The 16,280-nt window shown below is 43.8% G+C and overlaps 1 protein-coding gene across 1 annotated transcript in view; it reads right to left on the bottom strand.

Annotated features, from left to right (window-relative positions):
* LOC118009101 (phospholipid-transporting ATPase IB-like) overlaps window positions 1-16,280 on the bottom strand; it is a 217,108-nt gene that overhangs the window by 195,746 nt on the left and 5,082 nt on the right. The window contains exon 3 of the mRNA XM_035002919.1: window positions 14,984-15,371. Within this exon, the coding sequence (XP_034858810.1) occupies window positions 14,984-15,371 (388 nt within the window). The remainder of the gene's footprint in view (window positions 1-14,983; window positions 15,372-16,280) is intronic.

Below are 16,280 nucleotides of genomic sequence, written 5' to 3'. Positions count from 1 at the left end.
TGAGAGACAGAATGAGAGACAGAATGACGGGAAGGAGGGCGGTTTCTAGCAGAATGACCCAAATTGGCATCACCAGAGTTGTCCAAGAAATCTCAAGCATTGTCAGTTCAAAATGGTTCAGAATTGGTAGTGCTACAGGTAAAAGCAAATATGAATCCTCTCCAAAGAAAAATTCCTTCATCCTAGGCCTCAAGGAACCCCCAAAAATTATTTATCAAAGGAAAGAAGTACTATACAAAAGAAACAAAAATTATAAGAACCATTACAAATAAAAGACTACCGAAAATACCCACTATAGATTTCTTTAAAAGAAAATAAACATGTTTATTATGTATGAAGAAAAACATGCTTTAAAATAACTATATGGAAGGGCGCCTGGGTGGCTCAGTCGTTAAGCGTCTGCCTTTGGCTCAGGTCATGATCCCAGGGTCCTGGGATTGAGACCCGCATCGGGCTCCCTGCTCAGCGGGGAGCCTGCTTCTCCCTTTCCCACTCCCCCTGTTTGTGTTCCCTCTCTCGCTGTGTCTTTCTCTGTCAAATAAATAAATAAAATCTTTAAAAAAAATAAAATAAAATAACTATATGGAGAGAAACTATGGGAAGTGACACAGAAATTTGAAATAGAACCAAATAAAATCTCTAAAGTGGGGGAAGTCCTAATGAAACTTAAAAATTCAATGGGCAGGGATGCCTGGGTGGCTCAGTCGGTTAAGCATCTGCCTTCGGCTCCCGTCATGATCCCAGGGTGCTAGGATCCAGTCCCACATTGGGCTCCTTGTTTGGTGGGAAGACTGCTTCTCATTCTGTTGCTTCTCTCTCTGCCTGCTGCTCCCCCTGCTTGTGCTCACTCTCTCTTTCTGACAAATAAAATCTTTAAAAAAAATTCAATGGACAAATTTGGCAGCAGATAGGACGCTGCTGAGAGGGAAAATAATAGTAATAGAAATTACCCAAAATACAGCATGGGGAAGCAGGAAAACAGAATATCCATAAAAGAGCTTAAGAGATCAAGTAAACAAAGTGAGAAGATCTGGCAAAATTTCAATTGAGTCCTGATGGGAGAGGGGGAGAGAGGGAGAGGAAGGATGAGAGAATGAGAAGGAGAGAGACAGAAAGAGGGAGGGAGGGGGAGAGAGAGAACGAGAGAGAGAACAAGAGAGAGATAGAGAGCGAGAAGGAGGGAGAGAGGGAAGGAGGGAGGGAGAGGGAGAGAGGGAGAAATAGGACAAAAGCAACATGTGAAAAGACGATGGCTATGAATTTTTCACAAAGGCAAGAAAACCAATAAATCTCAAACAAGGTAAATTAAAAAACCACACTTAGATTTATAATGAATATGCAGAAAACAAAAGACAAAGAGGAAATCGTAAAAGCAGTCAGAAAAAAAAAAGAGGAACTCTTCCCAAAATATTTTATGAAACCACATTATGACACCAAAACCAAAGTCATTACAAGAAAAAAAAAACAGTACAAATTAAAATCCTTTATAAACATGAATACAAAAATCCTTAGCAAAATACTCAAACTCAAATCTACCAATATTTAAAATGATTACACATCATGACTTTTATGGGTTGAATTGCATCTTCACACAAAAGAAGATACATTGATGTCCTAACCCCTAGTACCACAGAATGTGACCTTATTTCAAAATAAGCGGTCTTAGTCTGTTCAGGCTGCTCTAATAAAATACCACAGACTAGGTAGCCCATAAACAACAAATTTATTTCTCACAGTTTTGAAGGCTGGGAAGTCCAAGATCAAGGCACCAGCATGGTGGTTTTGGTGAGGGTCATCTTCCTGGTTCACAGGTGGTCCATTCTCATCATGTCCTCACATAGTGGAAGGGGCTAAGGATCTCTCTGGGCTCTCTTTTATACAGCACTGATCCCATTTGTGAGGGCTCCACCTGCATGCTTAAGCACCTCCCAAAGGCTCCACCTACTAATACCCTCACCATTGGTGGTTAGGATTTCAACACATGGATTGGGGGGAGAGGGACACAAACGTTCAGACCATAGCTTAAGTTCCCTGCAGAGTTAACTAAATTAAGATAATGTCAAAGGGTGGGCCCTAATCCAATATGACTGCAGTCCTTATGAAAAAGGGAAATTCGGTCACAGAGACAGATACACATATAGAGGGAAGACAGTGTGAAGAGACAGGGAAAATGCCTGAAGATGGAGGTACAGAATGGAATCATGGCTGCTACAAACCAAGGAACATCTGGAGCTCCCAGAAGCTGGAGGAGGCAAAGAATGATCCTTCACCCACAGATTGCAAATAAAGCATGGCCCTGCTGACACCTTGATTTCAGACTTCTATCCTTGAGAGTTCTGAGACAGTAGATTTCTGTTGTTCTAAGTCACCCAGTTTGTGGTACTTTCCTATGATAACCCCAGGAAACTGATAATAATCTAGTGGGTTTATTCCAAGAAAGGAAGTTTGATTCATCATTTGGAAATAAAATGATGTAATTTGTCATCTCAAAAGATTAAAGGAAAAAAAAAGCCCTATGATAATCTCAATAGATACAGATGCATTTAACAAATTTCAACATCAATTGATAAAAACTCTTAGCAAGCCAAGAAAATAGGGTAAGTTCTTCCACCTGATGAAGGATATCTATGAAAAACCTGCAGCAAATATCAGACTTAAGTGCAAAAGACCAAATGCTTTCTTCCTAAGATTGGCAACAATGCAGGCTGTCCTTACTCACCACGTGTATACAATATTGTACTGGAGGTTTTGTCTTGCAATAGGCAAGACAAACAAAAAGCAAAGAGAAAAGAAAGAAATAGAACTCTATTCACAAACTACATGATGGCCTATGTAAAATTCTCTCAAAGAATCTATTTTAAAAACTGCTCTGGTGTAACATGTAAAAATAATTGGAGATTAAGACTCCCATCCTCATAAAGAGAAAAAAAAACTGATTAAACTGAAAATCTACAACTCTTCTTAGATCCATCAGAGAATTCAGGTCACAAGGCCAATTGTCTCCCCAAAAACGGAAGAGTTGGGTGAATACAGAGAATCACAATTTATCTCTGGAGCCAGCAACTGGTAGAAACATGTAGAGAGTAATTGACTAATTGCAGAAGGCTGAACCATGCACTAGCTTTGAGATAAAATCTCCATGGGACATGGCCCAAGAGGGGGACCTTAAGGAACACCACCAGCTTCTCAGGGTGAAGATCAGAGAAAAGGCCGCTCATGCTTCCAGCAAGAGATGGGGAAAAGGACCATTATAAAATATGCTCATCACATTCTGTTCCCCTCAACAAAGGCCTGCTCTGAAGGAAAAGTATTTTACCAGAGCCTCATCAACATGGAAGAAAGGAAATGCCTAACTTTAGCTCATTCTAGTCTTAGTCTTCCTGGCTCACTTAAGAGGAAAACAAAAACAAAAACAACCTAAAAAGTCCTTGTGAAGAAAAAAAGCAAATCATAGGATTATAGACCACTTGCCCTCTCCTGCACTTACCACAACATGAACACGGTTCCTGCACAGTAAGAGGGAATTAAGTACAGCTGAAAGAACTGGCTAAAAACCTATTTAAGAAGGAGTCTCTAGGGAAACCAAATACACACTGAATCTACAGCTGCATATGGAACAATTTCCAGGGGCGGGAAAGGGGAGGCTAAAAACTAGCTGAGCAACTCCTCCACATAAAGTGAATGAAAAAAACCCACATCAGAGTGGTAGGAGAGGCGGACACTGTCTCACTGTGAACCCCACCAGAGGTGTGGCAACCCACAATCAGGAGGGAACTCAAAACCCTGAGCTTCTCTCCGAGGAGTGCAGGGTTTTGACCCCACATGTGGCAGGCACCCTTTTACCTGCATCTTAGAAATGAGCCCCCAAAATATCTAATGGGGCTTGCAGCCACAAGACTCACAAGACTCTGGTGAACTGAGAAGTTGTTCTTAAAGGATTCACATGCAAATGCACCTACCCCAGGACTGAGCACAGAGGCAGCCAACTGAAAAGTATCTACCCAGATTTTCTGTGAAAGAGACTTATTTTCTCACGTTAAAGCACTGGCCTGAGGGCCTGGCATCTACATTAACGCACATCTAGGGATCTGCGGAAATTCTCTCCAAACACAGAGGGCCTGTGGGTGCCATCTTTGCACTCCCCTTTGCCTCCCTCCAGCCCTCTGGTAACTCCTGGAGTGGAGCTTGTACCCCCATCTGGTGACCTGATTTTGCAGCTGACAGGGCTTATGCTCCTGAGTCCCACTGGAATCTAACCAACGGAGAAAGAGTTTTCATCCAGCTTGCACCCCCCTCTATGGGGCAGAGCAGGGACGCAACAGACTGAGGAGCCCAGGCTCTCTGTGAAGAAGGCCATTAACTTATCTTTACAGGCGTGACTTGAGGAGCAGGCTTCTAGTCAAACACACATCTGAAGGCCCTCAGTCATCCTCCCCAGAGACCTTGGAAGGTGGGCACTGTCTTTGTACTCTGCCACCAGAGCACCAGGATCTCCCAGAGGGGAGCTTTTACACTCGGCCGATGCCCCAGTTTTTATGGCTGCCACTCAGGGGACGCTGCTTGCTTGCCTGGCTCTGGGGGCCAGTGGGGTTCACTTTCCTGGGTCTCGTGGGATGGGACTGCAACAATCAGAGAGCTGGTTCTTGGCCAGCACCACCCACAGGGCATGTCACAGACAGCAGACTGAAACACCCCCCAGTCTTTCTGTGGAAGAGGCCTATTAGCTGGTCCTGGAGCTTCAGCCTGAGAGGCAGGCTACTGGTTTGGCACACTAAGGGCTGCTGGAGTATTCTCTAGGATTGGATGCCAGTGGATGCTAGCTGTGTGCTCTCCCTCTACCTCATTCTGGGTTGCCAGTATTCCCAGACAGGAGCTGGCACCCTCATCTAGGCACCCCAATTTTTGTGACTGTTGCCCAGGGGACACCTCTAGATTGCCCGGCTCTGGTAGCCAGTGGGGCTTACCTTCAGGGTCCTGAAAGACTATACATATTTGTATACATTAAAAACTGCCACATGAGGGCCTATGTACCAATCAGGAAATGAAAACACTAACTTTAAAAGTTATACGGCCATTTCACTGCAGCATTATTTACAATAGTCAATATATGGAAACAACCTAAGTGTCCACCGGTGAATGAATAATAAAGAAAACATGAAATAATAAAGAAATAATAAATGAATAATAAAGAAAACAAGAAAACAATGCAGAGAAAGACAAATACCTTATGATCTCACTTAAATGTGGGAATCACAATAAACAAACAACAACAAAAAAACAAGTTCATAGATCCAGAGAACAGATTGGTGATGGCCAGAGGTACGGATGGGAAGTGGGCAAAATTTTAAAGAAGGTCAAAATGTACAAACTTCTGGTTACAAAATAAATAATCCTGGGAATATAACATATAGCATGGTGACTATAGTTAATAATACTGTATTGCATACTTGAAAGTTGCTAAGAGTAAATCTTAAAAGTTCCCATCACAAGAAAAAAATTTGTAACTATGTGCTGACAGATGTTAACTAGACTAAACGACTGAAATCATACACAACACACTCAGAATAGTAATTGCCTGGAGCAGGGCCCAAGGGAGGGAGACAGGGGGATTGAGCCTGGAGGTAATATTAAAGGTGATTTTTGCTTTGCCTTATCTCCAATGATTTCTAAAAAAAAAAAAAAGAAAGAAAGAAAGAAAGAAAAAAAGAAAAAAATTAAATTAAAATTAAATAAAAACTTAAAAACATAAAATGTTTAAAAACATAAAAACAGGGCGCCTGGGTGGCTCAGTTGGTTAAGCAACTGCCTTCAGCTCAGGTCGTGATCCTGGAGTCCCAGGATCGAGTCCCCCATCGGGGTCCCCGCTCAGTGGGGAGTCTGCTTCTCCCTCTGACCCTCTCCTCTCTCATGCTCTCTCTCACTCTCTCTCAAATAAATAAATAAAATCTTTAAAAAAAAAACCCATAAAAACAAATATAACAAAATATATATATACATATATATACATATATATAAAGGTTGTTTATTCTGTATGGTGAACATATGTGTGTTTGTTGAATTTTAGACACATGCACTGACACACATCACACAGAGTGACTGCATATGGATCTATCGTTTTGGTTTATTATTTCTCTGGCCATTTAGGGAAGGACAGGTTCCCTGGGTGAGCCTGGGACATCTGAAAATGGACCCCAGTTCAGTTACTGGAACAGTTACACAGCAGCTGCTTAAAGGGACCACACACTGAAACAGAGGGCTTCCTAGTTACTCACCAGTCAGGCTGGGGACACCACCTTTGACTAGAAAACGACCTGTTATGGTTAATATCCTGAATGTCTTCACTCAGCACCAAAAGCCCTAGTCCCGACGGTGGCCCCTGGTCCTGGCCCGGAATGAGCAGAAACCTCCCCAGCTTGCCTCTGGAAGTTCTGACAGTTGGGGCCTCAGCACCGCCCTCACACTGTGCTCCTGGGATGGGGCTTGCCGCACTTCCTGTTCTTCCACACTCACCGAGCCTGCTTTCCTTGTCCTCTGAAGTACCTCCCTCCTTTCAACTCAGCCTAGAAGGATAAAAGAGACCTTTCACACTTGGAAGCTAATTTGCTTTTCTTCCAAATGGTGAAAAAAAGTAGGTAACGTGCCTACTAATAGGTGAACACTTGAAGATAAGACAATACCTCACTGGAAACATGAACTTTTTTTTTTTAAGATTTTATTTTATTTATTTATTTATTTATTTGAGAGAGAGCACAAACAGGAGGAATGTCGCAGAGGCAGAGGGAGAAGCATGCTCCCCACTGAGCAGGGAAGCCCGGTGCAGGGGCTCTATCTCAGGACCCCAAGATCACAACATGAGCTGAAGCCAGATGCTTAGCCAACTGAGCCACCCAGGCACCCCTGGAAACATGAACTTAATATAGATTTGATAACTGATGATTTTTACCAATACTTTTGTAGACTAAATCATTGGCTCTCAAAATGTAGGGTCTCAGGAACGCTTCAGACTCTTAAAAAGTATCAAAGAACCTAAGGAACTTCGTTTATGTAGCTTATATCTACTACTAATATTTACCATATTAGAAATTACACTTGTACAACCATTCCTGAGAACAATCCAGCATTACTTACTGAAATGAAATAAATAAGCCCGAAACCTCTGACATCTACTCTAGGACATATATACCAAACCACCTCCCGCCAAAAAACCAAAAAAACACCACTACAGGGCAGATTCATAAGAAACCACGTAAAAGTTCATAGAAGCAGGAACAGTTGGGAATAACCTAAGTAAGTATGAGTACAGGAAAAGATGAGCTATGGTATGGGAATGCGATAGAGTAACATGCGCCGATCAGAAGCATGTCATATAAAGTAACATGAATGGGTCCTGAAGACCTAACATTTTATGAAAGCAGAATGAGATTTATAGCACAATATCCTTTACATAAAATTTTAAAATGTATACAAAATAAATATTATATAGTTTTTCAAGGAAATATATTCAAAATAGGCTTGGGTGGGGGACAAACATTAACTATATGAGCGAGTGAGAAGTATGGAAATGCAGACAGGAGATGAAGAAAGACTGCTCATGAGGGAGAAATCCAAGGATGGATTACTCCGTAAGGTTGTCTGCCACAGATGGACAGGAGAATTTTTACGCCCCTTCTAAAAAAAATGAAACAAAATAAAACAAAAACAAATAGGTGATTTATTTTTCATCCTTCTCTTCCTGTGCCTCATCATTCCCAGGTAAATTCCACACATGTGCATATACACTTTTAATTTCTTCCTACCACCACATTTAAGTTATTAGAATTTCAGTTGGTGGGGCACCTGGGTGGTTCAGTCAGTTAAACGTCTGCCTTCAGCTCAGGTCATGATCTCAGGGTCCTGGGATGGAGCCCTGTATTGGGCTCCCTGCTCAGTGGGGAGTCTGCTTCTCCCTCTCCCTCTGCCTGTCACTCCCCCTGCTTGTTCTCTCTCTCTCTCTCTCTCTCTCTCTCTCTCAAATAAATAAATAAATAGATAAGAATATCAGTTGGTGGAGTGATGTCCGTGCTTCATGTGCCATGAAACAGCTTGCTTCTGATTCACTATTATCATCTCAAATGTAGAAGATTTGCTTCCCTGGATGAATCTGAAAAGGGAACATCTCATGAGTTCATTGTACTTGGAAATCAGCACTTAAAACGGAGTTAGCCTCCCTCCCCTAACCCTGTATTTTTAAAGTGGCAAAGATGTTAACTGGATGAAGTGTAACATAAGCCCAGGTGGCAGAAAGCAACTCCTTAAACACACTGGGGAAGAAGAGGTAAGTCTGCTCAACGTTACTTGCTTTTCTCTACCACACCCAGCTTAGAGCCCCTTATCAGCTCTCCATAGGATGCTACGACCAGATGATGGGTCACAGTATAGAGAAACCAGGAGATTTAATAGTGCCCATTCTCATATTAGTTTGGTAGAACTGCCCTAACAAAATGCCACAAACTACATGACTACATGATATAAATATATTTTCTCACAGTTCTGGAGTTTAGAAGATCAAGGTGTCGGCAGGTTAGGTTTCTTCTGAGACCTCTCTCCTTGCCTTGCAGATGGCCACCTTCTTGCTGTGTTCTCACGTGGTCTTTCCTCTGTAGACACACATCCCTGGAGGCTCTCTGTGGATTCTAATCTCTTCTAAAAGGATACCAGTCATATCGGATTAAGGCCCACTCTAAAGGCCTCATTTAAACTTAATTATCTCTCCAAAGGCCCTGTTTCCAAATACAGTCACATTCTGAGGCACTAGAGATTAGGATTTCAATATACGAATTTTTGAGGAGACATAATTCCATCCATGACAATTTCCAAAAGGTCTTGCTCACAATCAGGTACCTCTCGATGTTTTAGCAGCTAAGGGGTTCAGTACCAACCAAGGGGCTCATTTTCTGAATCAAGTGTATTTCAAGAGAATACCCTGACCCAGAGAATAAGGAGCTTCCTTCTCCAGTCCCCGGGGCCCCAGGCATACTCATCATCTCCTCTTCTCCAAGATAACCTAGTGGGTAACTGTGGGATATCCTTAGGGCTTATCACATTGCCCTCCCTAAGATAAAACTTGGCTTATTCATCTTTGGTGCCCTGATTACCATCACAGCTCCTGGCGTCCTAATAAAGTATGTACAGATGTACCTTGTTTGCAGGCCATGAGCAGCCTGAAAGTGAGGAACACTGGGGAGGGTGGGAGAATCAGAAGAAGGTGCCAGAGAGGGTGGGCCAGAAACTAATCCGCCATCCCTTCACTTTTGCAGTGACCTCCCTGTATGGAAGTGTGCACTTCCAAGTTATAGCAAGATGCAAGGCAATTTCCAATTTGAAAATGTGCATGGGAAACAACAAAAATGCTATATTTCTTATAGTTCTCTCACACTTTTTTAAAACTTATGCTTCTCAAGGCATAGTGTCTATGTGTTTGACCAGGAAAAGGTAGGAACACAGTATTCTCATATTCTAGGGAAAGCCAGCAATGGACTTGCTCTGGACAAACCTGTCAGTCTTAGAACACAAAATTGTCTGTCAACTCTTTAGAAGTGAAACAAAGATCTGACCAGCAATGATGGCTGTCTGGGTTGGGAGGCCTGATGTGACACAGAAAGAAGGGTTGGCTAGTAAACTCTGAACTGAAATTCCACCTTTCTGTTCAAGACTGGCCATTGTTGGGGCGCCTGGGTGGCTCAGTCAGTAAAACGACTGACTCTTGATTTAGGCTCAGGTCATGATCTCAGGGTCATGAGATCGAACCCCACATCGGGCTATGCACTGGGTGTGGAGCCTGCTTGGAATTCTCTCTCTCCCTCTCCCTCTGTCCCCCAACCCTCTCTCTCTTCTTCTCTCAAAATAAATTTTAAAAAATTAAAAATTAAAAAAAAAAGACTGGCATTGTTATGTAGGGAAATTTGTCTTCAGTTCATTTCCTGGTATTCTCTAGTCTATACTTTTACTTTAAGGATGCTCTTCCCAGCCTCCCCTTGAAAGACTGCTATGGATTGGACTGTGTCCCCCAAAAAGATATGTTGATGTCCTAATCCCTGGTATCTGAGAATGTGCCCTTATTTGAAATAGGGTCTTTGTAAATGTAGCCAAGTTGAGAAGATGTCACTAGGTGGATCTTAATCCAATAGGACTGGTGTCCTTATAAGAAGAAAGTGCCATGTAAAGACAGAAACACACCAAGAGGGGGCGCCTGGGTGGCTCAGTCAGTTAAGCGTCTGCCTTTGGCTTAGGTCATGATCCCAAGGTCCTGGAATCGAGCTCCTGCTCAGCAGAGAGCCTGCTTCTCCCTCTCCCTCTGCTGCTCCCCCTGCTTGTGCTCTCTCTCTCTATCAAATAAATAAATAAAATCTTAAAAAAAGAAAAGAAAAGAAAAGAAAGAAACACACCAAGAGAATGCCATATGATGATGGACAAAGAGATTGGAGTGATGTGTCTACCGGCAAGGGAACACCAAGAATTGACAGCCACTGCCAAAAACTAGGAAGAAGCAAGAAAGGATTCTACTCAAAACCTCAGATGGAGCCCAGCTCTACAGATACCTTGATCTCAGACCTGTATCCTCCAGAACTGTGAGAATATATTTCTGTTGTTTTAAGCCACCTGGTTTGTTTTGCTCTAAGAAACTGACAGAAAACTTCTGGATAGAGCAGCTCTAAGGAATTGATATAAAGACAAACCTCCTGGAAGCAATGTCCACACCAGCAGACGCTACTTTATCAACACCCATTAACCATTCAACTTGATGAAATCTGGCTACTACCACTCTACGGAAACTGCTCGCAAAGATCACCAATGTCCTGCTTGTCAACTGCTCCAACAGACTCTTAGACCCCCGTGTCACTTCCTGGCAGCATTCTCTTCCTCTGCCCACGTCCTAAACATCAGTGGGCAGCAGAACTCTGTCCGGGTTCCTTTCTTTTCTTGTTTTAAGTCCTCTCAGTGTGAGAGTCCATCCATTTTTCAACACCCAGGTGATAATCATAGCCATGAGAGAGGCCCAAATTCAAATCACCCCAAACCTATTCCACCTTACATTTTCTATAACTTGAGCAATAGTTTTACAATCTACCCTGCTGCCAGAAACCAAACTAAAACCCTTTAGCTTACTCTCTTACTCTCCACATCCAACTGATAAACAATTTCCTCTTAAATACCTTCCCCATCCACCACCACTATTGCCAAAAGGCTACTGTGAGCCCCCTGTTTCTCACTGCACTGTTGCAAGATCCTCCTACCTCTAGTTATGTCCTACTCCAAAATGCTTGTTTCTTTTCAAAATACAAATATGATGATGTCACTCTCTGCTTAAAAACACGACTGCCCTCAAAATGGAGCCCAAGCTTCTTAACAAGTGTTCTATTACCTGACCCCTAGTTATTTAGTCTTGCCCCTCACCCTCTATGTTCCAGTTAGATTGAATATTGAACAACTTTTTGGTCCCTACACACTCAACTCACTTCCTTGCCTATAAACTCTGGCACATGATACCTCACTAGACTCTAATTCCCATAAGGACAAGAACCATGTCTAATTCAACATTCTATCTCCAATGCCTGAAATTTGCAGGTATTCAACACTTGTGAAATACAGGAATGAGCATCCTTTCGTCTGTAGGTGTCCTGCCTCAGAGCCTTCTCAGAAGCTGAAGCAGTGGAAGGTCACTGGCCTGTTCAAGTTCTGCCCAGAAATATGGGAGAATGATTGCTGTTTCCTATGCTCCCCACACCCCTGCTAAGGGCAAACCTTTACCGCTGGCACAAAGCAGGTTCCCATCCTCCAAACAAGTAGTTCTAGAAAACATCTGGAACATTCCCAGTGGAATTGAGCTCCCACTGGCCACAGTAGTGATTTTCAGACCACATTGTTATACTGGCTCTTCCTCACTGTCATGGTCACATCATCCCTGCCCCTCACTCATGTTTTCAGAGCTGTTACCCAATGGTTTTAGCAGTTGGATCTGTAAAACTTTGGGAGGGAAATCCACATTTAGAGCTCTGTTAAGATTTGCAGCTTAAAATAAATTCAAATGTTCAGAAACTTTAAAATGTATTCCTGGGTAACTTGCATTAAATGAAGAATTAAATAAGAAATTATAACATATTTAGGATAATCATAGTGAATGAAACTTCCTTAGTTTCCAAACCTGTGGGCTGTGGTTATAGCAATCTTCAGGTCATAAGAGTTCATTGCATTAAGTAGTGAGGAGAGAAACCTTCACTGATAAGTGGGATTTGAGATTGTTTTCCCAAAATACATATACTATCAAGGCCCTGACTCCCAGAAATCCTCCTCACTGGTTTACTGGGGCCACTCAGAGTAAGGACATCCAACACTGAGTCTAGGAGGAACAGAATCTAGAGTTTGTGTGGACATTTGATGCTCTGAAATTAAAATCATAATGACATCAATAAAGACTAACTTATAATGCATAATGATGCACCTTTCCACTCTCTCTACACTTATGAACTACTCAATGGTGATTAACCGTATGTACTTGGGAATAACACATCTCTGTGTCCGAATCCCAGCTCAGCCACTGATTTTGCAGCTTTGGGCAAGTTTTCTTAATTTTTTCTGAAACTCAATTTCTTCATCTATATAATGAAGATAAGGTATTGCAATGGGTTGTTACAAAGATGAAATAAGATTGTATATGCATATCATTTAGTCCAGCTTCTGATACTTGTGCTTGTTAAATAATATGTATTGTTATTGTGTCTCATGCCATTTCATCTCTCCTGAAAGGGTAAGTAAATTGCCTAAAGGAGAGCTAGAACTGGAGCCTGGGCTCCTGAATCAATTTTGACTTCATGGATTTGTTTATGGGTTATGATTTATAAACCTAGTACAACATAAATTTGCTCACAATGCTAAATATAAACAGCCAAGTGTTTTTCTCTTTTTTTTTTCCTTTTTGTTTCTTTTCACTTGGCTCACCTTATAACCACACAGAGATTGTGAGGCTTATCCAATTCTCAGAGTGCATGGAGAGCCACGGTGAGCAATTAACTTCAACATTCTGAAGCCAACATGGACATTGACAGGCTAATGTTGACCTCGTGGCCTTGATAGGTACATTATGGTTTATATTGCTATCCCTGGCAACCAACACCAAATGAAAACACCTGCATAGGTGGGCTAAAGCCACCCTACTCAAGGTCACCCAGTCATTCTCTATATCAACCACAAAGTCAAGATATTCCACGGAGGGAAAATAGGACAAAGCTAGTATCAATGATATCTGTTAGTAGTATCAGTCCATATGTTATATGGACTTGGAGATCTATTAGTTCTCTGAATCAATAATGAGTATTAGTTTCCTGTGGCTACAGTAACAAATTATCACAAACTTGGTGGCTTAAAACACTGGAAATGTAGTCTACCACAGCTCTTGAGGTCAGAAATCCAAAATTAGTTCTAGTGAATCGAATGGCTCAGTCGGTTAAGCAACCGAATCTTGATTTTGGCTCAGGTCATGATCCCAGGGTTCTGGGATCCAGTCCCACCTCACCATGGGCTTTGCATTCAACGGGGAGTCTGCTTGAGATTCTCTCTCTCCCTCTGCCCCTCCCCCTGCCCCCACTTGCTCGCTCTCACTCTCTCTAAAATAAATGCATAAATCTTTAAAAAAGAAAAAAATCAAGGTGTCCACAAAGCACCTTGCTCCTTCTGGAGGCTCGAAGGAAGAATCCCATCCTTATCCCATTCAGCTTCTGATGGCTGCCAACATTCCTTGGCTTGTGGCCATAAAACTCCAATCTCTGCTTTCATCTAACCATGACCTTCTCTTTTTCCTGTGTCCAATCTCTCTTTGCCTCTCTCTAATTAAGGACATCTGTGATTGCATTTAGGGCCCACTCAGCTAATCCAAGATAACCTCTCCATTTGGAGAGCCTTATTTAATCACAGCTGCAAACTTTTTTCCAAATGAGGTAACATTCACAGGTTCCAGGCATGTGGGTATCTTGGGGGTGGGTGCATTTTCAGCCTACCACAATGGGCTCATACTTCCTAAAACATGATATCCAGGTACTCCATCGGGCTTGTTTTTAAGACATAAAATGGGCCCCTCTATTCACAAATATATATTCTTTACCATGATTTAACAGGAAATGCCTGAAAATCCAACCATGATCCCTAAAAGAGTCTCATGTTTGCTCCCATGGTTCTTCATGCAACAATGCTGGCTGGCTGGTGAGTTGTCTTCTGGCCGACACTTTCCTGAAGAGTCTTCATATATATATATATATACCTTTGATTACCTTCCTTTCCTCTAGCACAGTAATTAGTGAAAATAATACATTATAAGGAATATACAGCCTTAGGAAGAAATGTTTTTGAAACGTGTAGCTTAAAAGAACAGAGCACATCTCGTAAATGGCCTCTGGGAAAGTAAAGCTGTCCCCAACACAACCTTCCAGAAGCTGACCCTCCAAAGAGGGAGATGAAGCGCCAACAACACGAGCTGCCACAAGAATGCAGGGGTTGCTCTTCCCAGTTGCAGGTGATGTAGAAAGACATCCTCTTTGCTTCTCGCTCTTCATGCAGCCCTCGCCACACTCCCGTGGGGGGAGTGCTATCACTATGCCCCGCTAATAGAAGAAGCGCGTGCCAGAAGGGCCTTGGCCAGTCACAGGGCTTGAGGCGGTCTGGCCAGCTCTGCTCGGTCCCCAGAGTGCCCAGCCACTACCTCGCGCGCCCGCGTTTGTCCGCAGAGCGCTCGCAGTTGGAACTAGTGGGCTAGTTGGGATGCAGAGCTGGAGAGCCGCGCGCGCCCACGGCCGTCGCGGGCTACCCGGGCCCCGCAGCCTGGCTTCGCACCGCACGCAGGCTCAGGGACTGCGCCCAGCGCCACCCCCATCGGGCTCGGCGCCGCGCCCGTGCATGCCGCAGACGCGCCCACAGCTCCGCTGCTTTGGATCCCGGACAACACGGAGGCGCGCACGCGCACACCCGTCAGTGCGGACCCTGATCTGCCGAAGCCTTGGGTTTGGGCCTCCTCGGCCGCCGTCGCCCGCTCTGCCGTCCCGGCTGTCGCTGGTGTCGTGGCGCCTCGCTCCCAAACGTGCGCAGCGCGCTGGGTGTGCTGACGATCCATCCCAGGATCGCGGCTTGCCCACCGCGGGGAGGAGGCGGAAGCGTCGGGTTTCTGTCCCCTGAGCCCTCCTTTTTCGCCCGCCCTTGGGCCGCAGAGCCTCGCCTGGGGTGAAGTTCGGGGCCGGCGCGGTCTCCGTGCCTTCCGTCTCTGCAGCCCGCGGAGCCAAGGCTTGTCCGGCCACCGTGGGCTCTTCTGGCCCTGGCAACGTGGCAGATCCAGCCTTCGGACTGGAAAGCTGGCAGGAGACAACAGGACGGAAAAGGCCTGGAAACTTAAGCCGGCTCAAGAAGGATGATTGTTTGATGGTCAGACGGGGCTAATAACCTTTGGGATAGCGGAGAAATGAGAATTCTTGTGGTTTTGTGGTGTAGCGGGTAAGAATGTCAGCCCGCGAACTCTGGTGAGCAAGAAATATCACGCCTCTTGCTTTTCTGGGTCTCAGTCAATTTCTGGCTCCTCTGAACCACATCCACCCACCCTTCCCTACTCCCCTCGGATGGGCTGGTTAAGAAATTAAAAATTACGGGGCGCCTGGGTGGCTCAGTTGGTTAAGCGACTGCCTTCGGCTCAGGTCATGATCCTGGAGTCCCTGGATCGAGTCCCGCATCGGGCTCCCTGCTCGGCAGGGAGTCTGCTTCTCCCTCTGACCCTCATGCTCTCTGTCTCTCACTCTCTCTCTTTCAAAAAAAAAAAAAAAAAACCTTTAAAAAAAAAAAAAAAGAAATTAAAAATTACCCCAGTCCTTCTCAGAGTCCCCTTACCAGGGGTTAGGCCAAATTCTGACTTGCTAGATAAATTCACCGTTTAGTAACTTACCCAAGATCACACTGCCAGTAAGTGGCAGGATTTACACCCAGATATCCTGGTCTCCAGAGGCTGTACTCTCAACCAAGATGCTAGATCTCTTTATGAAATGTTTAGCCTCACCCCTATTTGAAACCAGTTTGGGTCACAGTGCTATGAAGCATAAAGCACACTGGACTAGGACTAGAAGTCAGAAGATGGCCTGAAACAAGACTCTGTAGTTCTCTGGTCTTCAGTTTCCTCTGGATGAAATGGGGTTTATGTCCAAGGTCTAGGAATTCCAGGGAGTGTAACTGGTCATTTGAAAGCCACATCCAGCCCATCATAATGATGTCTCCTG

This window comes from Mirounga leonina, unplaced genomic scaffold (assembly GCF_011800145.1).
Source record: "Mirounga leonina isolate KUSES-001 unplaced genomic scaffold, KU_Mleo_1.0 Mir_127, whole genome shotgun sequence".
NCBI classification, from domain to species: Eukaryota; Metazoa; Chordata; class Mammalia; order Carnivora; family Phocidae; genus Mirounga; species Mirounga leonina.
This window is presented reverse-complemented; position numbering and strand designations above follow the sequence as displayed.